General features: G+C 36.7%; 2 protein-coding genes across 2 annotated transcripts in view; one reads left to right on the forward strand and one right to left on the reverse strand.

The window, feature by feature from the left end:
* Positions 1-2,667, forward strand: part of NPC1 (NPC intracellular cholesterol transporter 1) — a 40,351-nt gene extending 37,684 nt beyond the window's left edge. The window contains exon 25 of the mRNA XM_070940586.1: positions 917-2,667. Within this exon, the coding sequence (XP_070796687.1) occupies positions 917-999 (83 nt within the window). The 3' untranslated portion in view covers positions 1,000-2,667. The remainder of the gene's footprint in view (positions 1-916) is intronic.
* RMC1 (regulator of MON1-CCZ1) lies at positions 1,433-24,955 on the reverse strand. Its single transcript, XM_070940588.1, has 20 exons — positions 24,687-24,955; positions 23,048-23,124; positions 18,787-18,871; positions 17,870-17,926; positions 16,678-16,764; positions 15,548-15,688; positions 15,053-15,156; positions 13,816-13,905; positions 13,601-13,706; positions 11,880-11,991; positions 10,676-10,720; positions 9,754-9,807; positions 9,327-9,455; positions 8,903-9,009; positions 8,090-8,209; positions 7,806-7,883; positions 6,238-6,342; positions 5,986-6,054; positions 4,235-4,460; positions 1,433-1,623 (listed from the first exon to the last, which is right to left on the reverse strand). The coding sequence occupies exons 1-20, from the start codon at positions 24,795-24,797 to the stop codon at positions 1,544-1,546; spliced, it is 1,983 nt and encodes a 660-aa protein (XP_070796689.1). The 5' UTR covers positions 24,798-24,955; the 3' UTR covers positions 1,433-1,543.
* Positions 24,956-26,642: the final 1,687 nt, after the last annotated feature.

Genomic DNA, 26,642 nt, shown 5'->3' on the forward strand with positions numbered 1-26,642 from the left:
CATGTTAAGGCCTAGTATGTACTGTTTTGGGGGAGGTGGGGGGCTTATTTCATGCCACAATGGCATACCAAAAAATCCCTAGTATAGCATTTTTTGAAATATGTCTGAATTAACAAATTTATTCATTTTAATTTAGCTTAAAATAAGTAATTTTCATAATTATTTCTGAAGTTGAAGGACTAATTAATTAACATTTTTCAAAAGTAAAATTTAAGCAGGAGCAAATGTGTAGAAGAAAAAATTACCCTTATTTGTGGCAGGGTTTATGCATTATGCTCGATTAATACATTTTTGGCTTGTATTTGTGCCTTGTTTGTAAACTATGATCATGTCTTATCATGGGCATTAGGCCATGCTACCTTATTCTATAAATTACGGCAGTGTTCTATACATCAGCAGGCCCCAACCTTTGTGGACTGGCAGTGGCAGCAGCAGGTGACGAGATGATTCTGCGCAAACAGCAGGCTAGCGTGCTCACATGTGCAGCTTCATTGGCACGAGTGGCAGATGCAGGCGCCCACTGCTTGCTCAAATGGAGCTTTGCATATGAGCTGCTCACGCAAGTGGAGTTGTGTGCATGAACGCACTTGCCCGTCACTTATGCAGCCCAGTTCTGAATGGGCCGTGGCCCAGGGACCCCTACTATACATGAACCCAGCCCATATTCTGCTAAACTTTGGTTTGTGGTATCAACTTCAAATTTGACCAGTAAAAGTAGAATGGATGTTAACTATAATCATTATGTTAAAATGACCTAAAATTTCACTTGATTTCTATGTAAGATGCCCATATTATACTCATGTTTGTTGTTCCATCTTTTTGCATCACAAGTGTTCTTTTGTGAAACATGTTTCATAATCTAGCATTACTGAACTAATATATATAGTAAATCAAAATTTCCTTTTTTTCTCTATAGGGCCCTCAATAAACAAAGCTAAAGTTCGTGCAGCACAAGAAAGGAACAAAGGTACAGAAAGAGAAAAACTCCTGTTCTTCTAGCCATTTTAAACAAAGTGGTCAGTGGACTCTGTATTCTGGCTGAAGACTTATAAATTGTAGCAAGTTTCTATGATTACCGTCTCACAACTGTCCCACAACTGGGATTAATTTTCTACATAACTGGAAGAAAAACAGTAATTTTGAACAGTTTGGATTCAGGAAGAATTATATCAACATCAGTTATTTATCAGTATTACTTAAACTTGAAACATTAATGAGAAATAATAATTTATTGTAGTTTTTGTTCCTGAAAAAGAAACTGTTTTGCAATAGAAATAGATTCCTGGTAACACTTAAAGTGATAGGTATGAGATTAGATTGCTGATCCACTGACAATTTTTTAATGCAAGTCAATGCAATTTTTGGCTTTATTTTTAGAAGAAAAATAAGCCATCTGTCAAAATGTTGTAATATTTTTAATATTTGCCAAAGGGTCTGTATATATACTTTATTATAAAATAGATCTTTTGTAGTTCAAAAGTAAAAGTACATAAATGCAATAAATTAACTTTATACATCCTTATACTGGAACAGTTTTACTATATCAGAAAGTGGCAGGCTTCATTAATGCTTGGTCTCCAAAAACCTGCTTAAAAAATGTGACATGCTCTTCACAGTGTTCTCCTACAAGAAAAGGACAGAAAATGTAATCTGTTATTTTTGACATTTTAAGGAATCACACTTGAGTATATTATCAATATTTTTTTAAAAAAAATTCAACCTCAGGAGCTACCTCTGCTACTCTATTACTCATGCCCCAATTTTGAAACTGAAAAGCTGGATCACAAAACAGTTATATAAAAACAGAAATAAAATGGGTAAAGGAGATGCATATAAGCTACAATACACTGTATACAAAGCTTATGTAGACTTTTGTATAATAATACTAGGAAAAAGTAGATTTTATGCATAATCAAGAACACTGAAGGGAAAATGTTGCAGATTATCTTTGAGACACTTTCCACAGAATTAAATATCCTTTTTCTTATATAAGCTTAGAAATTATAATTTGATTTGATATTGATATTTATTTTGCTTTTGAATACTATTGATAGCTAAAGCTGTTATTGAGAAATGCACAAAGACCCCTGGTAGAGTGGAACTGCATGCATGAGGTAGCATTAACAATCCTTTGCTGATTCGGAAATGAGAATATGGGGATATTTTTTCTGCAAAAAAACCCTTAAAGGAACAAAAAAAGACAAAAGATTTTGATTACAGGGAGATGAAGTTCTAGAAGAAACATTCTTCTAGTCTATCAAATTCATTACTGGGTGGTAATTAATAAGAATGACAAAGCACCTTTTAGTTTAAGTAAAGGTAAGTTCTAAATGTCTACTTCTAAGTCCATAAGACTTACTTACAATGTTGTAGCAGGCTGTCTCCAACTGACCTATTAACCCTACTGTTAAAATATAATTACAATTTCATACCATCTAGCTGTACTGAAGTCAGCATTCAAACAGTGTAAGACCAATTTTTCTTCCAATTAAGGATCATGCATATTTTTCAAGATGTTGATACTGCATTACAGATGTTCCAACTGTTTTAGTAACTCTTATCTTTCTCCTAAGCTTGAGAAAGTTCCATTTGTCATAACTGTTTTCAATATACAAAATTGTGCCTACAGTGCCTTGAGAAATTAAATTTCATTTAAGGAAAAAGCAATAGTAGTGGCCTATGTTTCATTTTCTTTTCCTTCACTGGAGGGGGCCTGGTTTCTTTTTTTAATTTATTGAAAACAAAAACCCATTATCTACCGTATTTTCCGGCGTATAAGGCGACTTTTTAACACATGAAAATCTTCTCAAAAGTCGGGGGTCGTCTTATACGCCGGGTGTCGTTCTCCTGTAACCAGGCTCCTGTAACCAAAAGACTCTGACGAGCCTTAAATGGCTCTGGCGATCGAAGCTCTGACGATCCCAGCTTTGCCTGCTAATCAGGCAACTCAGCTGGGATCGCCAGAGCCCAGAGCCCTGTAAAAGGAAAAGTTTTCCCCCTCCAGCTTGCTTACCTTAGCTGCTAATCGCAACGCTTGCCTTGCTTCGCTTGCCTGAATTCATTCCATCAGCAAGCCACTCCCTGCCTGCAATCATGCAGGCAGGAGTTGTGGACTTCAACTCCCAGAATTCCTCAGCCAGCAAAACAAAGCTGGCTGAGGAATTCTGGGAGTTGAAGTCTACAAGTCTTAAAGTTGCCAAGGTTGGAGATCCCTGTTCTATTGGGTAAGTTTTTTTTCCCCTTTGGGAGCTTTAAAAAAAATAGTCAATTGGGGTTTTTTTAGTTGTTCTTTTTTAGACCTAGCCATTTAAAGTTTAGGAAGTTTTAAATTTAGCTTTCATATAAAAATAAAAATAAAATAAAATAAAGTAATATTTGTGCAGCTTTCTGAGATTTAGTGTGTTTCTGTAGTGTTTCACTCTAACTACACAAACACACAAAATCTCACAAAGCTGTATGTGGAATTTTGTGTGTGTAAAGTGTGAAAGTTGGTTTTTTGGGCTTTTTGTGGCTGTGTGAGGTTCCTGCTTGTTGTAGGGGCCATTTTGAGTCTAGCACAGCTGCTTTTACATTGTGGGTGAGCCAGTTGTGTTGTGTTGTGTGTGTGTAAAGTGTGAAAGTAGGTTTTTTGGGGCTTTTTGTGACTGTGTGAGGTTCCTGCTTGTTTCAGGGGCCATTTTGGGTCTAGCACAGCTGTTTTTACATTGTGGGTGAGCCAGTTGATGTTTTTTAATTTTTATTTGGTGTGCGTTGGAAGAGGGGCAGTCTTATACGGCGAGTATAGCCCAAACCCTATATTTTAACAGGAAAAGTCGGGGGTCGTCTTATACGCCCAGTCGTCTTATACGCCGGAAAATACGGTAATGCATCTTTTGATCACTGTTGAACAGGAGGGATAAAGTTCATGCTCCAACAAGTCTCTGAAAGTTTATATATGAATTACTTACTAAAAAATTATACCAATTTGGTAAAATTTACTAATTATCCTTGGAGTAGCTTTTTATCTTTAAAATTAATTTTGCAGGAGGATATAGTAGTTTAAAAAATTACCACCTCTCTCTATTGAGGAAAAATTACGAAGACCTGTTGAGACCCTGTTGTACCAATTAAAAATAGAGCTTTATGTTTGAAACAATTTAACGGGCAGCAGGATTATTAGGTCTGAACTTTGAATATTATAAAAATTAAAAAGAGGATCCAACTTTCTTTATATGCCTACCAAACTGCTGTTTACCTGGAGTGAAGTTAGGGTTTCCACGTATTCGCTGATTTCTCTGCTCAAAAAACCTGAATATGGTATAGAAGAGCATCTCATCTTCTGTTTGCTTTGCTGCATCAAGGAATTTACGAGCAGAAATGCTGTCATGTCCACCAATTCCTCTGATAAATCTCAAGGCAGCTAGCACTTGATGTTTAGACAACAAAACTTCTACTATTTCATCGTTTGCTGTACAAAGTCTCTGAAAGCACAAATGATGAAAGTAAATGACTGCTGACCATACCTATGACTTCTTTCCCATGAGCACCTTGCTTTATTTACTAGTTATTAGTAGGTTTATTGTTGCAACCATAAATTATAACATGTAGCATGCTATAAAATATAATAGTTTTGAATAGAGTTTTTTCAAAATGAGATGGACAGCAGCAAATAGATTAATTAAATAAAAAAATAATATTGTAAGCAAAATAATAAAAAGAGCATTGAATGTAAAAAGATTACAGAAAAATAAAGCCAAAGCTACAACAAAAAACTTAAGTATTTCTAAGTTTAAATAAGAACAGAGCAAAAGTAGTAGCTTGATTGCTGATAGTTGGAACTACATTTGTAAGATATCTACGGAGATTCTCAGTAATCCAGATCATGGTTGTCTCAAAGGTGCTTTTTTAAGAGGCAACTGGACTTTCTGGTTCTTGAGCTGAAGCAGCTTCTTGGATGAGAAGTGAAATCTCTTTAAAGAAAAAACCAGAAAGTCCAGTTGCCTCTTGAAAAAGCACCTTTGGAACATTTGTAAGATGCAGGGGTGAAATGCTCCCGGTTCGGACCGGATCATCTGATCTGGTAGCAATGGAGGCAGGTGGTTTGGAGAACTGGTAGCAAAAATCCCTGCCCCCCCCCGAGCCGCGCAATCATCAGGGTTTTTTTTAATGCTTTTAAAAGTAAAAAAAAAAAACTTGGCCATGCCCACCCAGTCACATTATTTCCCCACCCCCCAAGCCATGTCCACAGAACCGGTAGTAACAAATTTTACATTTCACCACTGGTAAGATGGTTCAGTGTTTTGAGGTTTCAGCCCTACCAACAATAATTTGGCCCTGATCTCATTGTAAATGGGGCAATGGAAGACATAATGGATAACATTCTTCAGTTGACCAATATCACAAGGACAGAGAATTGTTCAATAGGGAGCATATAAAATGATGTTTGTGGACCATATGGTCTGCAGATGAAGGAATAGTAAAGCCCATCTCAGCAATGCACTGGTTGCATTAACTAAATACTAGGAGGAGATGCTGTTTTTTTATAATGATGATACCAAAATGAAAATGTGGCTGATTGTCCTCCAGTAGCATCTTTATCGGCATTCCTTTCTTTAATATTTTCTCTGTTTCAAGAGCCAAGTTCTCCCAAAGGTGGTAGGGAATACAGTTATGGGATCTGTGTCAAAAATTTGGTCCACTGATTCCCAACTATGTAATGGAGAAAACAGAGTTTGATAAGATAGAATCTTTGAAGGCTTTCTAATTTCTTATAGGGGCCCGGTAATATACAACATATTTGAATGGGGGTGGAAGGTAGCTCTACCCTAATGTTTAAATAGGCAATGAGGTTTCCCTGGGGAAGCCCAAAATATTCCTTATGAAGTTCTTTGGATTAATTCCAATTGGGCAATTAATAGATTTTACCTCTACTCAGAACTGCCTTCCCATCATTACCCATAATCAAAGAAAGAAAATGGCATATTTACACTTCCTCTGTCTACTTACCTTTAACATATCCAGGGAGAGTTGATGTGCTGGTGGGTAAATACTTTCAAGAGACAACAATAAGCAAGCCTAAAATAAGAAATAAGTCAGTATCTAGTATTTCACAATTTGCTCCTAAACTAAAAAGCATCTTAATAAATCATTCTTGCTCAGGAACAAAGCACATTAGAGCACAGTAGAATGTGATGTGTTCATGTCATTATTTTTAAATCTCTCTATGATGCAATGAAAAGATTATGCAAGGTTACTCACCAAAGGCTTTGAATCACTGAGAACATGGTACTGTAGAAACTGATGAAGCATATAGAATAAATTGTGCTGAACAAGGGTTTTGATTACCAATTCATAAAGAAAATGCTAAGAAGACAAGAAAACAGGGAAAAATCCATGCTGAAACTATTCGTAACTTAGCAAATTTATAAACATTTAGCTAAACCTCAGTTTGTAAGGAAAATACAGTAGAAAGAGTATTTGAATTAAGTAGATCCAAAAGAAATTAGTCTTTTTATTGTAATGCATTTGCATGTGTATTACACTTTTATGAGCAATAAAGTTTTATGACATCCAAAACTTTTCAAGTTTGAAATGGGCAGTTCCAACAACTGAATAAATTAGCTGAAGTTAGCTGAATAAGTACATACATAAATACTTAAATAAAATTTTAAAAAAGAACTCCTGAATTACAATACATAAAGAAGTTAAACAGTTAAATTTTATTTAACTATTGGCACGAAAGCAACATAGTAATATTATATAGATACTCTCCTACTTATAAACTTTGCTTAAGCTTCCAAAATTGTACACATGTGAGGAATTGGTGGCAAAGGAGAAGGAAGTGTGCATTTCATTTATGCAAATGTGGAAGTTTTTAATCTAATGATTGCCAAGAGTTATTTGAGGCAAAGCCTATATGCATTAGGACTCAAAGCTGAAAGGCATTAAAAGTTATTTGCATTCCTTAAATTTTCACAGAGTTCAGAAATCATTCCTTGACAGAAAATATAATATACATTAAGCCTGATTCCATTCTCCAGTATATCCCCATGTATTCTTAAATTATGCCAATTATTTGGATTCATTTCAATAATTCAGGCTTAGTTTTGGAATGGGCACAAACCTGACCATCTTAAGAAATGATCCTCTGGGAATGAATTAGAAAGTGCAACCGTTTTGGTTCATGCCTAGACCACTTTGGGGCTTTCAAAACGGACAGACTTATTTTCTTCCAAATTTATTGGCTTTAGGAACTACAGAACTGAAATTCTTCCAGTGCTTTCTGGATGAGCAATGTTGGATTGTAAGATTTCTGTTCCATCTCATCCTGCACACACTTCTACATATACAGGAAATAGACTGTTTATTTGGAGGTTTGAGCCAACATATTATCAATATGAAAGGAATTCTCAGCAGGTGGATTTCTATTGTTTTCTACAGAGGTTACAGCATTCTGAAACCATTGTCTGGACATGGTTGGGAGTGAATGAACTAAATCCAGGTAATTTGGATACATTGTGATTATGTAAATAAATAGTAGAATACCTCTGATATGCAACAAATTAACCTTCTTTGTAGCACCAAATGGGGGAATTCTTCTAGAGTTTGACACTAACAGACAAATCTCAATTGGCCTGTTGTAACCTTTTAGTATTTAGATTGACAGTCACTTCTCTGTTCGTATACTTTCTCTCTCATGCAGGGATACATACAGCTGCCTTTACAAGAGGTTTCAAGATTTCAACTAATCCCGAACATAGCTTAAACCATAAAATAAAAATACTTAGCAAAAGTTATTTCAAATTATGACACTTTCAAGAACTTACCTGAACAGCTATCTGGAACTGGTTGAGTGAGCGAATATACTCCATTATAACAGCAATAGTGAACTTGTGGGGGGCCTCCTTATTAGAAAAGAATTGGAAAAATATATTTGACAATAAGTTTACAGAATTTGGATTTGAGTTGTATTTAAATAATGATTTGGTGCTATTCAGAATTCAAATTTGCTTTAGCAAGTTAGCTAGCATATTATAAAACTTTTAATTAATCATATCAATTGTGATAGTATGAACAGTGAAGTAATTAAAGCAGAATTCTATTAACTGACCTTTTTTTCAGTAAAGATTGATAGAACGTGAGTATACATGTCTGACTGATCAATAACTGCCTGGGTACGGACTGGGCGCTTTGGTGGTGGATTGCCTCGGCTCTGTCCTATTTCTAATGCCTGCAAAAGGACCATAGAACATTTTATTAAATCATGTACTTTAGTTGAAAGAGGTCACTAAATAATAGATTTAATTTTGTATTTAGAATTTAGAATATTGTTAAATCACTATAGATTAAGTAAGAATTGTGACCAAAAATATATACTGGTATTTCAAAGTGTTTTATTACATTATTATGAAAAATGGAATACATTTTGAAGTGCTTTTGCAATGGCGAGACTTGCTATTAAACAGTTAGTGCTTTGGGGCACCGCAACTCAATGAGAACAGTAGAGTAATGTATATTACTTCCACAACAAAGGGTCATGTAATCAGTTCCAGCAGGAGTTTGAGAAGACGCTACTGGCAGAAGGGAATTTTAAATTTTAAATAGTTACAATGCAAGAGAAATTGCTTCACAATCATCCTTGTATAATACAGCATTTTTTCACCTTAAACAGTGACATTTTTGAATGGTAACAGAGTGAGCCACTGTGGAGGATGATAACCAGTAACAGATCAGTGGACTGTACCTGCCACATCCAAGAAAAAAAATATTTAAAAAGGCTCGTCTATGTGGACACCATAGCAGCTTTCACATTGGTAATAATATAGTGATCTAATTAATAAAAGCTAGATCAGTATCTTATTTATGATAAAAGGAATTTATGCTAATAAAAGAATATGTATAAGATACACTGTTCACAACTTGCCGTAGTATAAGCCTGTTCTGCTTCTAAGTATCTCTTATATTCGTGATTGAGCTTGTCAAAAACAGTGGCAATTACGCTCAACGAGCCTCCCTCTGGTTCATTTAACACTGCAATAGAACACACAAGGGACATCTAAAATAGAATGTAGCAATAGCAGAATGCAATCTTGATACCATAATAGATAAGTTAGATAAATAGATAAGTAGATAAGTTTTTATTCAAACTGCATATGGCATGTTATTTCATATGTCATAAAATATTACTAGCAAATATTATACTATACTACAAAGTATAGTATTCTATTATAATACTAATAAAATACTATACTTTGTAGAAAAACATTATGCTATGTCAGGGCTGTTTTTAAAAGGTCATAGAACTTTTTGATTCATAGTAGCTTCCTCAAATTGGAGCAGAAGCTTACTTTGTGAACACACAGAAAGAATAACCATCTTGCAGTCTTTTCGTTGCAGAAGGAAGTCCATTAGCTTTCCCTTGTCTGACAAAAGATTTACTGTAGGTTCAAGTTTTATTTGCAGATTCCAGAGATAACCTATAATAAACAAAAAAGAAGAGTACATTCTTCTCATAACTGATGTACTGTACCACGATAAATTTCAGTTCAAGAGAGAGAGATTTAATGGACTGAGGTTTCATAGGTAGTGAAGTATTTCATCAGAATTCTTTCATCACCACATTATGATAATAAGTAACATTATGTTCTCCAGGCACTTTGGACATTAGGTAGCTAATTAATATATTTTGTACAGCAGCAAATTTAATACTTTGTATTATAAACACACAAACATTCAGATCCTCTGATTAAAAAATGAATATTGAAAGTTTCATACCTTCACTTGCGCTAATGATAATATCAGGCTGAAAGACAATCCAGGATGATGAATCTAAATGTTAAGCAAAACTCTTACCAATGTCCAATGGGTTTTGCCTCAGTAAAAGTTTTATCGGTAATTGTTTATGCAGCCAGCCACTTTGAGTAACAAAGAGGCACCCAATTTATTTCACATATCCAAGGAAGGACAGGGATATTTGTTCTTTAAGCACATGATAGCTCCCAGCAAATTATCTGTCAAATTTTTTATGCCAAAGAAGCAGTAAGATAAAGAAAGCAACAATTCATCAAGTGTTAAATTTCTCAAAGACATAGAGGTCTCTAGCTGAAAAGAAGCTACTAGTGCCAAAGCCTCTTAGAAGAACATTGAAAGTGAAAAATTACCTATAAACTTAATCTGCAATGTTTTCTATACACTCATACATTATCAATACACTTCTGGAAGCAACTCAAAGAGCTAGTAGGACCTAGTAAATTAGTCTTCACTCTTCTATATTTTTGAAAACAAATCACACTGAATGCAAATAAATTTCAAAATAAAGATCAATAGGATTTTACAGGCTGCAAAACTACACAATAAACTCTTATTGTAATAGATTAATGGAAGGGGTGAATCCATTAAAGCAGAACATCTGGTAAATCTGAATAGAATTACAAACATCTGTACTGTATGCATTTTAAAATAATGTATCTTAAATGACAATCCAGTGCACAAAAGTATATTTTGTTATATCTAAAGTCTGCTAAAGTGACCAATCAGAATAGCACTTTGCATTATTTCTGTATTATTTATTTCTACTCCTCTCACAGATAAAAAGATTCATATTTACCATAGATACACACTTGTGCTCCTTTCAGATATTAAAAAAATCATGTTGCCACAGAATAAATAAGATCTATGATTTTAATTTCAAGGATACAGAGTTTACAGGGAACTGGAAACTGATTGGTTACAGAAGCTGGACCTGCGAATCAGAAAAAGTGTAATTTATATGGATTAGAGAGGAAATTATTTGTTATGTTTGTCAGAAATAACTGTTTTTACAACAAACTGTGTACTCTGAATGCTAAACCTAAAGTCCTTAGCCCACAGGTTACTGTCATATTTAAAGCAATAACAAAGATACAAACCAAAAGCTAACTTTCTAAAAGTTTAATATTTAATTCTTTTAAAATATTAATTACAGCTTATGAACTATATTCTATGCAAATTCAAACTTCATAAATGTTATACTCAATGAATGCAGATTGTTTTACATGATGTAACATCTTCCCTCAATGCAAGTTTTAGGATTCTAGCACTTTTCCAGAAAGCAACTATTGATAATTGTCAGGAAGATAAATAGTTCATATTTTAATTAACTGAACCATACTAATTTAGAGGTTCGAATGGAATCTAGAAGGCTTATAACAAAGATAAAACACCTATTCCCCAATCTTTGGAGAATACCATGACGCAAATGGTAGATTAAAATGGTTTAGCTTCCATGCAAATTTAAGGTTTACCCACTGTTTAGATATGCATGTCGGAAGCTGATGAGATTTCACAATTATGGCTCTATAGTACTTCGAAGGCAAAGATGAATTTGGTACATGATCAAAATACCAATTTCCAAAAAGTGTAGCAACCTTCAGTGTGCTTAAAGCAGTTGAGTCTTTTCCTGGCATGGTTGTCCCCTGAGCTGAAACACCATACTTGCTTGAAGGAGCTACAAGCATACATACTTCTAAGTATGATTTTATCTTCAACACCAAACTTTTGTACAACTCTATTCAAAATTCATTTCTATTTATTTCCCAAACCTCTAAACTTAAATGTTTAGAAAAGAAAAAACATGGTCTATGGTTCAATAATATAAGTAGAACGGCTACGATAGGCCATAACTTTAGGCTTTTTTCTCCCAAGACCAGAATAATATATTAATGAAAGATTGCTCATTTCTGTTTATCCTGTTTCATATTTAGTAAATACAATGAACTTATTACGCCAAGAAATACACTAAAATGAAATATTAAGACTACTGGAACATAACTTTTAACTAATAAAAAACCTAGCAATTTTAGCTTCAAAATTACAAATATATGCAGTATTTTCATTTTCAAAGGAAAAATGCAATTCTGTACCTGCCACAGGAATCTGGTATGGCTGTATGGATCGAGGTGGAAGTACAAGCTGGTGCAGTGTAACTGTGCCATCAAATTCCCCCTTTAATTTGATGTCATATATAATAGAGGTCTAAAAAACACCAAAAATCTCTTTATGGTATGTGTTCAAGCACAATTGTATCCATACAGAAAACAATAAAATGATGGGTGTAACCATGATGATTCTTTTTATTCTGTTTGGCATAATTATAATAATTAAGATCCTATCCTAAAAATGAATTTCAATTGAATATAAATATATATGGAGAAATCCTTCTGTTTATGTTCCTTCTGTTCCTGTGCATTTCTCAGAACTTTAACCCTATAGAAAAGCTATGGCAATTATGAGAGAAAGAACTTTCTGCCAGCCGTATTTGTTTAAGCAAACCAAATTTGAGTTGCATTCAGTGATGTTATTTTATTTATTATAACAATACAGTCCTTCTCTATGAATACCTGAATATTAACTCTTAAAAGTCCAAGAAAGTATCTCATTCCAACATTATTTATTTAATCAAGTTACATGCTTGCCTACATTGTTAATGCAATTCTGGACAATTAACAACATATTAAAACTATAAAAAACAATACTATTGGAAAAAAACCAACAATCTTTAACCAAGGATGAACCTAATAGCAGAAATAAATCTTTAAACAGACTATAATCTCATAATCTTCAGGCACATCCCGGTATTTAATGCTTTACAAAAGGTAGCGGAGTTTGGGCCAATCTGATATTTAGGAGTATGGTATTCTAGAGGGCAGACACTAAGCCAGAAAAGGCATACCTCTGAAGTTCCATATGACGACAATTTAATTGAAGGGACCCAGAACATGCTCCTCTTGTTGAACATAGTGGGACAATTGAAAACGGGGAGATGAAATCCCATAAATAACCCAGCAGTTCCATTTCATAGAGGGCTTTATAGATAACAACCAGTATCTGGAACCACACTGGAGCCAGTGCAGCTTACAGAAGTGTAACCTGGGTGCACTGAGATGTGCATGTAACTGCCCATGCTTCATGGTTCAGGAATGGGTGCAATTGATTCACAAAATGAAGTTGTGTAAAAGACCTCCTGGCGATAGCTGTAACCTACTCCTTGAGCAGGAATCGTGAGTCCATGAGGACCTCCAAATTGTATATCATTTTTCTTTAGGGTAGTGAAACTTCATCCAAGTTTTTAAAAAAACCTGGATCCAGTGAGCCCTAAATCAGACAGCTACTCAGTCTTATCATATTAACATTAGTCTTCAATTTTAATAAATCAGTAATTTCCTGTATCACAACAGTTGTCAAATGGTTTGTTGTGTATATATATATATATATATATATATATATATATATATATATATATATATACACATATATACATACACACACACACACACACACACACACACACATATAACACATATATAACACACACACACACAATATATGTCTTTAAGAAAATTATTGCCCCCACTCTTAAATCTAGGCCCAAACTACACTAATTATATATATGCAGTTGAAAATGATAAGCTAATTATCAATCAAACCTTATTCACCAATCTTAAATTTTGTATGACTTCAATTATATATTAATTAAATAATTTCTCCTACTCTAGTATTTTCCAAAAGTATTTTAAGCTAAAATATGAAAAAGAAACTAAATTAGCTGTCTTGGGCTACCCAAAATGCAGAAAAATAATAATACCTCAGTGTCCTGATGATGAACTACCACTAAATTATCCACAACGTTCAGTGCAAACTTCCCAGTCCTATATAACTTCAATATATGCAATTTCTTACATGAGCCTTCCCTGTGGTAACATTAATTGGGAAAGAAAAAGAACGTTAATCAGCAACCTTAGTAGTCACTTTTTAATAATTGTTATGAAATCTGAAAAGGATAAGAATCAACAAATTTACCTTGGCAAATGATAAAGAACTACTTCAGCACCCGTACTGTTTGAAGTCCTTGAGTGGTGTCTCAAGTAAAGAACATAAAGTTGCCCATATCTAAAGAAACATAATAGATTTTTAACTTCTGAGTAGATAATGTTTATATAATCCCATCATGCTGTTTTCTTTCAGGACAAGCTATTTTGGCAGAATGCAACAGAGTAATAAATAGTGTAAGAAACTAAAGGCATTTCTTGTGAATGTATTGTGTCACCTGATAAATTCAGATGCTCAGACATCACCACCACTGTGGGGGGTGGGGGGGGGGGTGGCCAGATGTCTTTTCCTCACATAGTTACAGAGAGCTACCCCAAGTTTTCCCTCAGAAAAAACAGTTGGCTCATTCCTCACTTTAGGGGCCATCTTTAGGGGCTTCAGAGCATGGTGGCGCAGTGGTTAGAATGTAATACTGCAGGCTACTTCTGCTGAATCCCGGTTGCCTGCAATTTGGCAGATCAAATCTCACCAGGCTCAAGGTTGACTCAGCCTTCCCTCCTTCTGAGGTGGGTAAAATTAGGACCCAGATTGTTGGGGGCAATATGCTGACTCTGTAAACCGCTTAGAGAGGGCTGTAAAAGCACTATGAAGTGATATATAAGTCTAAGTGCTATTGCTATCTTCCTTTCTCTGGCTAATGTAGATTGCATGTGTCTCTCTTGATGCTTGCCCTTGCCTTCTTCTTAAGAGTTGAAAGAGAATGACTGGACCAAAATGGAAGAAGCCAGCTTCCACTATTAAGGCAAGACTAAAATACAGGATTCCTTACTTCTAATCAGACACCTTCGCTGTGAGATCAAAATGGCTCTCTTGCCTGTGAAATAATTCGTAAGAAAATTAAAAAGCATTTTTATTTTTTCTGAATAAATTACAGATGGACTTATTTCATCTTCTCAAAGTCATATGGAGATCATTCTGTTCACTTACAAGCTATTCTTACAAATAATTTCTATGATTTTTCAAAGCAGTTTTTAAAAGAATGCCACGTGTAATAAGGTGCTCGATTGGGAATTTTAGTTTTGTTTGCTTATTTGCCCATTTCTTCTCTACTCTATTCAAGTTAATTGACTCAAAAGTGACTTCAAATGGAGTCGATTCTACTGATCAAGAAAATGTTGCTTATGTCTTCAAGAAGAAGACAATCTATAGTTCAAGAAAAGGAAACCACAGCATCTTGGTTGAGAAAGAACCACAATTATATACTTACATTGTAGTCAAAGCAATATCTCTTTCAGAAAGGCTGAGCTTGGAGGACTTTGGTGCTGTAGGTAACTCAATTTCAAACTTTGACAGCTTTGACATAGCTCCACCCTATGTGAAAAGTACTGCATTTAATTCTATGTAACTCCTTCACATTTCATTGTATTTATTACCATTCTATAACATGTTCCAGCAAAATATAATCTAAAAAAAAAAAAAAACCATATTTTTTTTGTTTGCAGTGCTTTAGGCCATCTAAAACACATCTGAACACATTTAACCCATCTGAAAATCAAATGATTTTTGTTTCCTAATGCAAAATTTGTGAAACTAATTTGCAGTTGGGTATCTGAATTAGTATATTTACTTAAAATGCATATTTTAGACAGAAAGGACTACAACAATTTGAAATGTACTTCTTATGTATTAAACATAAATACCTTGGGACAATTGTGCAAGGTAACCATGGAAAATTGCATTGACTGCAGTAATATTATTTTACCTTGAAATAGAATGGCTGGAGAACATTTCCAACTACAGTTGTTGACAACAGAATGACAGAACTCTCAGGACAGTACATAAACCAGTTTACGTTAATATTCTGACTCTTCAAAAGCTTTAATGTTCGTTTCTCCGGTAATACCTGAACATATAAAGGTTACAATCAGACCTATATAATGAATATTTTCAAACTGTCTATATAGTTTACAACAGCAAAAATGAAATAATTTGTTTTTAAAAACTTCAGATTTTGAAAACTGCTGCAGTGGGTGCTTCCCTGATTGACTACAGACAAATTAAAACAATTAGCACTTTACTTTTGTGAAGTTCTTACAGGACTCTGATTTAGACTATTGTTTTGGGGAGTGAGTAGATTGCGAGTGAGTAGCAGTTGCAGAGCAAGTGTAGAGAGGCTGAGGAGGTTGCACAGAAGAGATGTCCAAGCAACTTGCAACCTTCCCTCCCAGCTTCTTGATTCTCAACTTTCCCTGACATCTTCCCAGAACCAAAGGCTTTGCTAGTGGGAAGGTGGCAGGCAGCATCAGCAGTCACAATGGACTTTACAGTTCCTGCTGGCTTTTCCTTTGCCTTATGAAAGGCTGTCATGGAAATAAGGATCATGTAACCACAGCTGACTGTGACAGCCCAGCAATACTTGAAGCAGCAACAACTTCCCCAAATTTCATACCCATGGGAGTCATGAATCCCAGCATTTCGTAAGTTAGCCTATTTGAGTTACTTTGGTTTAATAATTATTGCACTATACCTTCCAATTTTGGTCAATTGAAGGTGAAACACTCAAAACAGACATGAATTTTAATAGTAAAGAGACATTTTGTGTAATACAGCAAGTATCTTATATGTCTAATTTTTTTTTGCAGAATCAATGATTTTTATTACTAAAATATTACTTAGCTAAAAAGGTTTGTTTTCAGACTATAATATCTTTCTTGAAAAAACTGAAGCTTATTTCTAGTAGGTTTATGAGAATTAAACAGATTTCACAAACCAAAACAAACATATCTTACCCACAATGAACTATAAAACCATTTACCGGTAATCCTTTAAGATGACTCAATACCTTAAACAAGTTAGCCGACTTTCTTTAAAGGTATGTATATTTTTACTTACCTGGTAAAACTCAATTCCCTGATCTGTTATGAAAACGATCTCTGCAGAGCCTGTCCAACAGAATCCTAAAATACTGGCATTCTTAGTCTTTAATAAAAAAAATAGTGTTTAATTGAAATAGGCATACACTGTCATGTAAAGTAAAATCAGTTTATATATCTCCTTTTAAAACCTTTTTCTACTTTTCCTTTTAAATGTTTAAAAAGCAGCACAACAAATTTTAAAAATGCCCTGCCTCAGTTTGCCATATAGCAAATCACTGGCAAATAAATAAAATTAAATATAATTAAATATAAATCAAATTAAAAAAAAAAATGCACTTTCAAGACAGTATTTGGAGATCTTGTCCAAGTGGATTCATAAATAAAAACACAATCCTGTAGAGGATTTTATATATCAACATAAGCAGCTTTAATGTTTACATAGCATATTATGTAGCACCCAAAAGAAGCACTTTCAGAACAAGTGTAATATATTTTGGACATTAACAGCTTAGCTATAGCTTCTAGGCCCGTGATGGTGAACCTATGGCATGCGTGCCAGAGGTGGCACGCAGTGCCCTCTGTGGGCACGCGCCTCCTGCCAGCCAGCTGATCTTCAGGTTTTTGCAGCGCATGCGCAGGAGCGCATGCAGGGGACATATGCGCATGCGCAGGGCAGGGCGCATATGCGGGGGCTGCGCACATTGCATTTTGGGGGTTTGGGCATGTGCGTTCGGGTTTTGGGCACGTGCGTGCGGGCTTTCAGCACTTGGTCCAGAAAAGGTTAGCCATCACTGTTCTAGGCCTATTCCCAAAGTAGCCCCAAGAAAAGCATATTATAACTACCCAGTCTTAAGTGCATAAGGCACTCTGTTAGCAGTTGATTAACAATGGGTAGAAGGATTTTAATTCTTGCAGCTAAGCAATGTTATTACTCCTCTAACTACTTGGACAAGCTTTTCACTATAAGTAATTATGCTTGCAAAGTAACCAATTTTAATTGCCATTTTGTTTCAGGCTAGCACGCTGACTGGGAGGAAGGGAAACTAACATCTGAAGCGTTTTAATGAAACGCTTAAATGCAGTTACAACTTTTCAGAATACTAATATAATGCTACTGTAGATGTCGCACTGTTAGAATAATGAATGCTTCAATATGCTGAGGGATTGCTTTAGTTTAGTAGTTTAGTATTTTGTCATGTGTACTGTACCTTGCATTCTTGAGTGTATTCTAATTGTGGGCTGTCTGGAATGAAGTTCAGGAAATCCTGTAATGACATGAAAAACAGCAGCAATTAAAAATATTTGTGGGCTCAACCTGTGCAGAGATAGGCATATCTAATACATGGATTTTTATCCATTTAATGCATGAGTCTGCAAATGTCAGACTTCATTAATCTACTCAAAAGAATGATGTAAGTACACAGAGATGTATAAGCATATTTTCTGCTTGAATATTTTCCTCAACTATCTTTGAACTATAATACAAATGGAATAGAAATTGAAAGGATGAAAGTTTACATAAGTAAAAAGTTAATGATTAAAATAGATGAGAAAATACATTTAATACAATATAACATAATTCAAAAATGCAAATCTAAATAGGTAAATTGAAAGTTTTTCAAATAGTTTTCATAAAAATCACTACCAGTTTCTGATTCCATTTGCAGCAGTTTGTATTATTCTCCCTCTTTAAAGGAAACCCTACAAACTGAATCAAGCATTATTTGATAAGGACTAGACACATGGTCAGAAGTACTCCCACATATTTCTAATATGTTGTATTCCTTTTTGAATTGGTTCCAAATGAGTTTATAATTACTATTAGCTATAGCCGGAACATTGCCTATATAAATGAAGGTTATCTCACCTACCTATTTCTAATTCTACTTAACATTATGTTATTTTATGTATTCCTTTCTCAAACAACCACATCTCTAAGTAGTTTATAATACTATGTACATACAGTAATAAAAAAATGAACAAATATGGTGGTGGAAAGGAAAACCAATCCCAACATATCAAACATCTATAATTTATTTAATAATAAGCAAATAATAAATAGTATATTGTGTTTGAATATTTTTTTTAACTTGCTTCTTTCTATTTTAAGAAAGATATTTCTTACCACACTCTTCAATGTTCTCTGAACAGCCAGTATCTTATTGCCCAAAGAAAACTTGATGCATTTCACTTCTCCTTTGTCTTCCATTCTACAAATATAGAATTCATTTCTGTATTTTAGATACAGGACATGTCTCTGATTAATTTCTACAGTATCTCAACAACAGACATGCTGGCCTAGACTGGTAGAAATTAGTTTAAATTATCTGAAGGGACTTTTTAAAATGTTAATTGTAATAGTTTTGAAGTTCAATAAAATTAAACAAGGGGAAGAATGATTGCTGATCCCTAATATCCATGTTCATTCCAAAGGACGTGAAGTTTAGTGGTTGCTAGATAACCTGTGCCTTGTTGAGTCATCATTTCAGAGATATTTCTTTACCTAAACAGAAAAGAGAATCAGCACAGATAGGCAAAAGAGTAGTAGGAGCAAAAGTGGCTTCTGACTTCCTTCCCGATTGGGTTTCCTTGTCGTAAACTGACAGGGAACATCAGAAGCCTGTCTGCCTGCCTTTCACTTCCCTTCCCTTCCCTCCCCTCCCCTTCCCTTATCTCTCTTTCCTTTTGTCTTTCCTTCTTTCCCTTACTTCCCCATTTACTGTACTTTGCTTATGAGAAGCTTCCAGAGAGAAACCAGCAAGAAGTTGCAAATTCAAGGCCAAAAGGAAGGTAAGTGGCTTCTGCCCAGTGGGGAAGGGAGCAAGAGGGTGTATAGGGGTGCTGGTCAGAGAGGCTATGTGGAGTGCACAAGAGATACCATATGAGTTGGGAAGAATATATGGGTGTGCACCAGAGATGCTGCACAGTTCCTGGAGAACTCGGGGGCGGGGGGCAGCATAGATCAGAAAGCTGTTCAAGATGCATGAGAGGTGCTATATAAGTGGGTAGAGCGTGTGGGGAGGCAGTGTGGGTGAAAGGTGCTTGGGGGTCATGGAGGTGTATAAGAGGTACCCTGCATGTCAAGTATGGTATGGGGGAATAAGTCAAGAAGAATGCATGGGGGTCAGAGAGCTGTATGAGAGGTGACATGCCAGTCAGAAATTGTGCATGGGGATTGTCATGAAGATGTGTGGGTATGCTGAAGAGATGCCACATGAGGTAGGGAAGGCACATGGGCAGTTCAGATAGGATGCATGGAGGTCCACAAGAGGTGCAGCATGTGTCAGGGAAGGCATGAGAGAGTGGCATAGGCCAGGAAGGTTGCACAATTGTTCTTTTCTTTTCTCCCTGTTCTTTTCTTCCTTCTTTCTCCCTTCCCTTTCCAGGAGGCAAAGTAAGTGATTGCTCCTGGATGAGGGAGAGGGAGATTGTGAGACTGCCATGAAACACAGAAAATGAAGATCACATGACCCCAAATTTTATTTCCTCAATACTCATGCATTGGTTCAAATCAAAGAGTCCTTATAAGTTGGTTCAAAAATTGCTGCTCTATGATGCATTGTTTCCCCCAGTTTAAAGTTTTTTAAAAAAGTTTTTTATTTGTCCTATTAGACCTCTCAGCGGCTTTTGATACCATCGATCATGATATCATGCTGCACCGGTTGGAAGGGTTGGGGGTGGGGGGCACTGTTCTACAGTGGTTCTCCTCCTTTCTCTCTGACCGGTCGCAGTCTGTGTTGACAGGGGGGCAGAGGTCGACCCCGAGGCCCCTTATATGTGGGGTGCCACAAGGATCGGTCCTCTCGCCCCTTCTATTCAACATTTATGTGAAGCCGCTGGGTGAGATCATCCGTGATTTTGGGGTGAAGTACCATCAGTACGCTGATGACACCCAGCTGTACATCTCCACCCCAGACCACCCCAATGATGCTCTCGAGGTGATGTCCCGGTGCCTGGAGGCCGTACGGATCTGGATGGGGAGGAACAAACTCAGACTCAACCCATCCAAGACCGAGTGGCTGTGGTTTCCGTCGTCCCGATATAGTCAGTTGGCGCCATCTCTGACTATTGGGGGCGAGTCGTTGGCCCCCACAGATGGGGTTCGCAACTTGGGCATCCTCCTGGACTCACGGCTGTCTTTTGAAGAGCATATGATGGCCGTAGCCAGGAGGACTTATCAGGTTCGCCTGATTCGCCAGTTGCATCCCTTTCTGGATCGGGACTCGTTACGCACGGTCACTCACGCCCTTGTCACCTCACGCCTGGATTATTGTAATGCTCTCTACATGGGGCTCCCCTTGAGAAGCACCCGAAGGCTCCAACTGGTCCAGAATGCAGCCGCGCGGGTGGTAATGGGAGCAATGTGGCGCTCTCATGTAACCCCCCTCCTGCGCGAGCTGCACTGGCTCCCAGTGGTCTTCTGGGTGCGCTTCAAGGTTTTGGTTACTATCTTTAGAGCGCTCCATGGCTCAGGACCAGGGTACTTACGAGACCACCTCCTGCCACCAATAGCCTCTCACCGACCAGTTCGCTCCCATAGAGAGGGACTCCTCAGGGTGCCGTCGGCCAAACAATGTCGACTGATGGCCCCCAGGGGGAGAGCCTTTTCTGTGGGGGCACCTACCATCTGGAACGGGCTTCCCCCGGAGTTACGAAACATCCAAGACTTACGCATTTTCCGCCGAGCCCTGAAAACATTTCTATTCCAACAAGCTGGTCTGGCCTAACTCTCCCTTTTTAATTGGCTTTTAAACTGTCTTTTTAATTGGCTTTTAAACCTCTTTAGATAAATTTGGATGTTTTTTAATCTTTGAGCTTAAATTACTTAATCTGTTTCTTAATAGTTTTTAACTTCTATATGTATTTGTATTTATTATGGCTGTTCACCGCCCTGAGTCCTTCGGGAGTAGGGCAGTATACAAACATGAAAAATAAATAAATAATAAATAAATAAAGTCACGACAACAAGACTTTTAATAATATATAGATAGCATTGTTATATTAGTTATTTCAAAAGCCAAAAACAAGAAATAACATGTAGGAAAAAATATGTTGAGTTGCAAAGATGTCAACATATTGCTATATGCTATAGCATAAAGTGCAAGATGATCTGATTATGTTTCCCTAGGTTTAGCTATACTGCATTCTCATGAGCACTTTGCAGGGGATGAACAATTCCACATTGTGGATGAAATGAGGATGGTGCTTCATCTATCATCCCACAATTGCGGTGATCTCACTCTTATACAGGAATAAATGATAGCTGCTAAAATATCTGGGACAAACTGAAAGAATTCATTTGTTTGTATGGTCTGAGAAGGCTAAGTATTCAACACACATTTGATGTTATTTTGAAATACTACTTCAAAGCTGATTCAAATTGAAGATTTCATAAGGGGAAAAATAGGAGAAATATTTGCGTATATAATTTTTCAAAGTTAAATCAACTCTTTCATTCTTATGATTACTTAGAAACATAGTTATGATCAAATTCCTTTATGCAAGCTAACAGTATTTAAGCAGAGGCTTTAAAAGTTTTACCTTTAATAAATGTAATGTGAAAAAAATATGTGAAAATTATGTGTGGGATCCAACCCTTGACTACTCTTGAAAGAGGTCATAAACCCCATCTGTCCCAGTTTCAATAAAATAAACTGTTAAGTTCTGTTAGGATTAAATGAAAACAACCGCAAACAGATCTTCTCTGTGCTTCAAATCTTCTACAAGGATATTTTTTCAACAATAAGAAAAGTCTGTATGTTGGATTAACACTACATTCCTGCACAGAAGGCTGTGCAGTGGAAAAAGAAAGCTATGCTTGACTGCCCAACTTTTACCTAATATTCACAAAGTGTATAGGTGCCCATAATGCTGAATTTAATCAGCATGATATAGGGATATACATATTAAGTTTAGATTCAAAGAGCCTGCATTTTGTGTAGACATTTGTGTAGACTAAATCCTAGTAGGATGTCAGAGTGCTATTTGGGAACTCTTCATATTACCGTAATCAGAATAGCTCAGTAGAACAGTCTTTATCAAACTAATTTTAATAAATAGGGAATCAAATAAATTGGGCACTGCAGATTGATGTATTATTCTCCCTAACTATACTTCTAATTTCATGTATTTTACAGTATCAAGTTTTACTAATGCATGTACTCAAAATAAAATAAAAGTGATTACATTCATATTCTTGAGTTTAGTGTATTTTAAAATCGTTGTCATTTACTAGTTAAAGAAAATACATAGTGAAAGACATCTTACAATAAGAAGAAATATCCTTTGAACAGTATGATATATTTGTATTTGCAAAAGTTTGCAACACAATACAATTAGCTGTCAAAAAAAAAAAGAAAACAGCATTCAGGATGCATTTATATCACCTAAATGAGATCGGATTGCGGTCTTCCAAGCCTTTGACTACTACCCCAGTAGCTCCACCAGATCGAACAGCAAAAACCTAAATAGACAGATATCTAGTTTCAGTTTCAAGCTAGAACCTTCTTTAAAAGTTCTTCATCTTCAAAACAATGGAATTTATTTTCCATAAGATGTTCTAAATATTAACAGCATAAACAGGCTATAACACACTTTTCTTTTTAAACCAAGATTAATATGGGCCATGCATTGATAAAATGACAGAAGTAATGGTGATGAAATCTACTCTGCTCCTCTTTCCCATTCCTTGTTGGGGATGGCTTTTGCCAAAATCTGAACAACCCATTTGCTTTCTACTAAATTAAACTGAGAGCTGCATCTGACTCCAGACTTCTCATTCCTGGGAAGTGTTCTGTTTCACACTAGCCAAAATGCAGAACAATGTACACAAAACTGGGGAAAAAATGTTCAGAACCAAATTTCAACTATAAAGATTCTCAGCTGTCCTTTGAGACCAAAATCACATGAAGCCACTTTAAAGCAGCAAAATAGTACATGAGGACACATCATGTGAAAGCACTCAAGACAATTTTCTCAGGAATAAAAGATGTCTATTCAGATACTGCCAATGAGGGGGAAAAAACCCTCATTAATTTTGGTTCTCATATTAAGACAAAATTGTCAGATTATGGTTAAAATCAAACCCACAGAATCCAAGAGTTTTTACCTTTGTGATTAAAACTAAGATGTTAAACAACTTGTCTGTTAAACTCCCTACAAAACACCTATTTGTAAAAAGATGCAAGAATCCTTTTCCATGTTTTTTTAAAAAGAGAACAATCTAATAACTGAACTATTTCCCACCATCTATATACAAAATATAACTATACACACATATAACAGCTGCCCGCTACTGTATTATAACAATATGCTAGTTATATACGGTACAAATTAAGAGGAAAATCCTTTAATCCAATGTTGTGTTTTATCACTCATTATCCAAAAAACCCAGGCATTAGTATTGGTACCCTGCCGTGAATAGATCAAAAGTATTTTCTTGGAATCAGAGGCTTCTCGGATGCAAAGGAGCATATTATTGCAAAATTGCCACTTTTTCCTAAGAAGATTTTTAAACATTTAAATCTCTTTCCACCCAACTGTGCAATTGTATAATTTCTGACAGAGCAGGAAGAGTGGGAACCAGATGCAGGACTGTGACAAAGGAGATATAAAAGTGGGGACCCAGTCCACGGTTGGTTTAGGATCTGGAAAAGTGGGAAGAGGCGTGGTGGCGCAATGGTTAGAACACAATATTGCAGGCTAGTTCTACCCACTGCCAGCAGTTCAATTCCCACCGGCTCAAGGTTGACTCAGCCTTCCATCCTTTTGAGGTGGGTAAAATGAGGACCCAGATTGTGGGGGGCAATATGCTGATTCTTAAACCGCTTAAAGTGGGCTGTAAAGGTACTGTGAAGCGGGGATATAAATCTATGTACTATTGCTATCACTGCGCACAAGATACAAAAGCGTTCTGGTCCAGCCGAAGGGAAGGATAGGATGAACGCGCGAGAAGCAGGTCGCGCGGACGGGGCGTGTCGAACCAGAGAAAGAACTCCGCCCCTTTTCGCGGCCTGAGCCTCTCACCTGCTTATTCGCCTCGTCGAAAAAAACGCAGTTAACGGGGCTCGCCTTTTCGAACTGCACGGGCCGCGCGCACAGCGCCAAGTAATAGTCCTCGCTGGTGGTCGTCGCCATGGCAGCAGTAGAACGATCGGCAGGCAGAGAGAACGTCGCGCACCCCTCCCTCCACGGCCACGCCCCGATGTCCGGCCGATCTGTTTTCTCTCACCGCCCCCTATCCGGCGCCACAAAGTGGCTTGTGCGTGAGTGCATGTAGACGCACGAGTCTTCCTCTCCTCGGTACCGAGCAACTGCTTCCTGGTAGTACCGTTCTTGCGCATGATCAGAGAGCTACCGGTCCCTTAAAGGCGCAGTACGAGGGAGGAGCCGTCGAGATTGATATTTGAAGCCCCAGCGTTCGTAAAGCCTGATCTCTTTCCCGGGATGTGAGCAGGAGGTGTAGAATTAACATGTCGCTGAATATTTATTTAGTCATTAAATATATGTGCCGCCCATCTCAATATCGAGCGAGCTGGGCGGCTTACGACATAATTAAAAACGAGTAATAAAATATTAAATATTGCTGATTTAACAATTAAATTTTAAAAGATTTAAGGCAGGTGTTTATGTGCACACAGTGTGTTCCTCTGGCACTTTGACCGGTGATTAATTAGGTGCCATCAGGTCGGATATTTTCTCTCTGACGATGTGCTCCTCAGTTCTTCCCACGATGTATGCATTGCTACTAAACTGAGTGCATCCCCCTTGCTGCTGGTCCTCCTCTTTTATCCTACTTTTCCCAGCATTAGTTTCTCCCCCCCCCCCAGAGTTGGGTCTTTGCATAATGTTTATTGATTTATTTCGTCAAGCATGTATTTTATGACAGATACAAGTGTAAACATAATTATAAATACATGAAAAGGATATGAATAAAAGAAAACATTAGGACAGGGATGGTAGACACGCTGGTGCACTTATGCATGCCCTTTACAGACCTCTTAGGAATGGGGTGAGGTCAACAGGAGATAGTCTAAGGTTAAAGTTTTGGGGATTTGGGGAAGAACCCACAGAGTCAGGTAGTGCATTCCAGGCGTTGACCACTCTGTTACTGAAGTCGTATTTTCTGCAGTCTAGTTTGGATCTGCTTACCATGAGTTTGTATTTATTGTGTGCTCTTGTATTGTTTTGGTTCATTGGCTGGTAGGACATTGTAGCAGATGATTTTACGTATTATGCTTAGGTCAGACCGAAGACGGCAAAGTTCTAAGTTGTCTAAGCCCAAAATTTTGAGTCTGGTGACATAAGGTATTTTGTTATAATGTGTCCATAAAAGGGTAATTTGAGCCTGGTCATTTGTGCCCCAAATGAGAAGTCCAACTTAATCATTGTTTGATGATCCATTTGTTTTTATGATTACCCATGGTATGGTATTCTCGTGGGTTTTTGCTCCTTTCTTATAAACAATAAAGCACATATTGACTTTTGGGGGAATTCTTTTTCAGTTATCCACCATGCATCAGCAATAATGTCTCTTGTTCCTTGGCTTTTACTAAAGCCAACTTGAATATCAGGCAACTCCCTTTCCATGTAGGACTCTAATCTGCATTGGATGATCCTAAGCATTATTGTACTAGCATGTGAATGTTTATTGTGTGATAATTTGCATACTGGTAGTCCTTACTATAGCAACTGGGACCTGAATTTCTATCACTAAGTAATGAAGTTGTAAAGCAGGGCTCAGGGAGGGTGTACAAAATGCATGGGAAGTGCAGTGAGGCTTAGGAATATGCAAGGATGCGAGAGACATGTTAAGACATGGGGAGGGTGCACAGGAGTCTGCAAGATAGGTATGGGGAAGGGTGCACAAGGAAGATGCAAAGGCTTGGGAAGGTTGTGTAGGGGTACATGAGCAGCTATTGCACTGTGAACACAGAGGAGCTAAGGGAGGATGTGCAGGGGGAGCAATTTGAGACTTCCCCA

Source organism: Pituophis catenifer, unplaced genomic scaffold (genome assembly GCF_029215685.1).
Source record: "Pituophis catenifer annectens isolate HBS135680 unplaced genomic scaffold, rPitCat1.0.hap2 SCAF_3, whole genome shotgun sequence".
Taxonomy (NCBI): domain Eukaryota; kingdom Metazoa; phylum Chordata; class Lepidosauria; order Squamata; family Colubridae; genus Pituophis; species Pituophis catenifer.

Coding starts and splice junctions, on each gene's coding strand:
- RMC1 (XM_070940588.1), bottom strand. CDS start 24,797: ATGGCGACGACCACCAGCGAGGACTATTACTTGGCGCTGTGCGCGCGG. Junction 15,689..16,677: donor AGGGAATTGAGTTTTACCAG/GTAAGTAAAAAT, acceptor TTATATGTTCAG/GTATTACCGGAGAAACGAAC. Junction 6,343..7,805: donor AGTTCCAGATAGCTGTTCAG/GTAAGTTCTTGA, acceptor TTGTCTTCTTAG/CATTTTCTTTATGAATTGGT.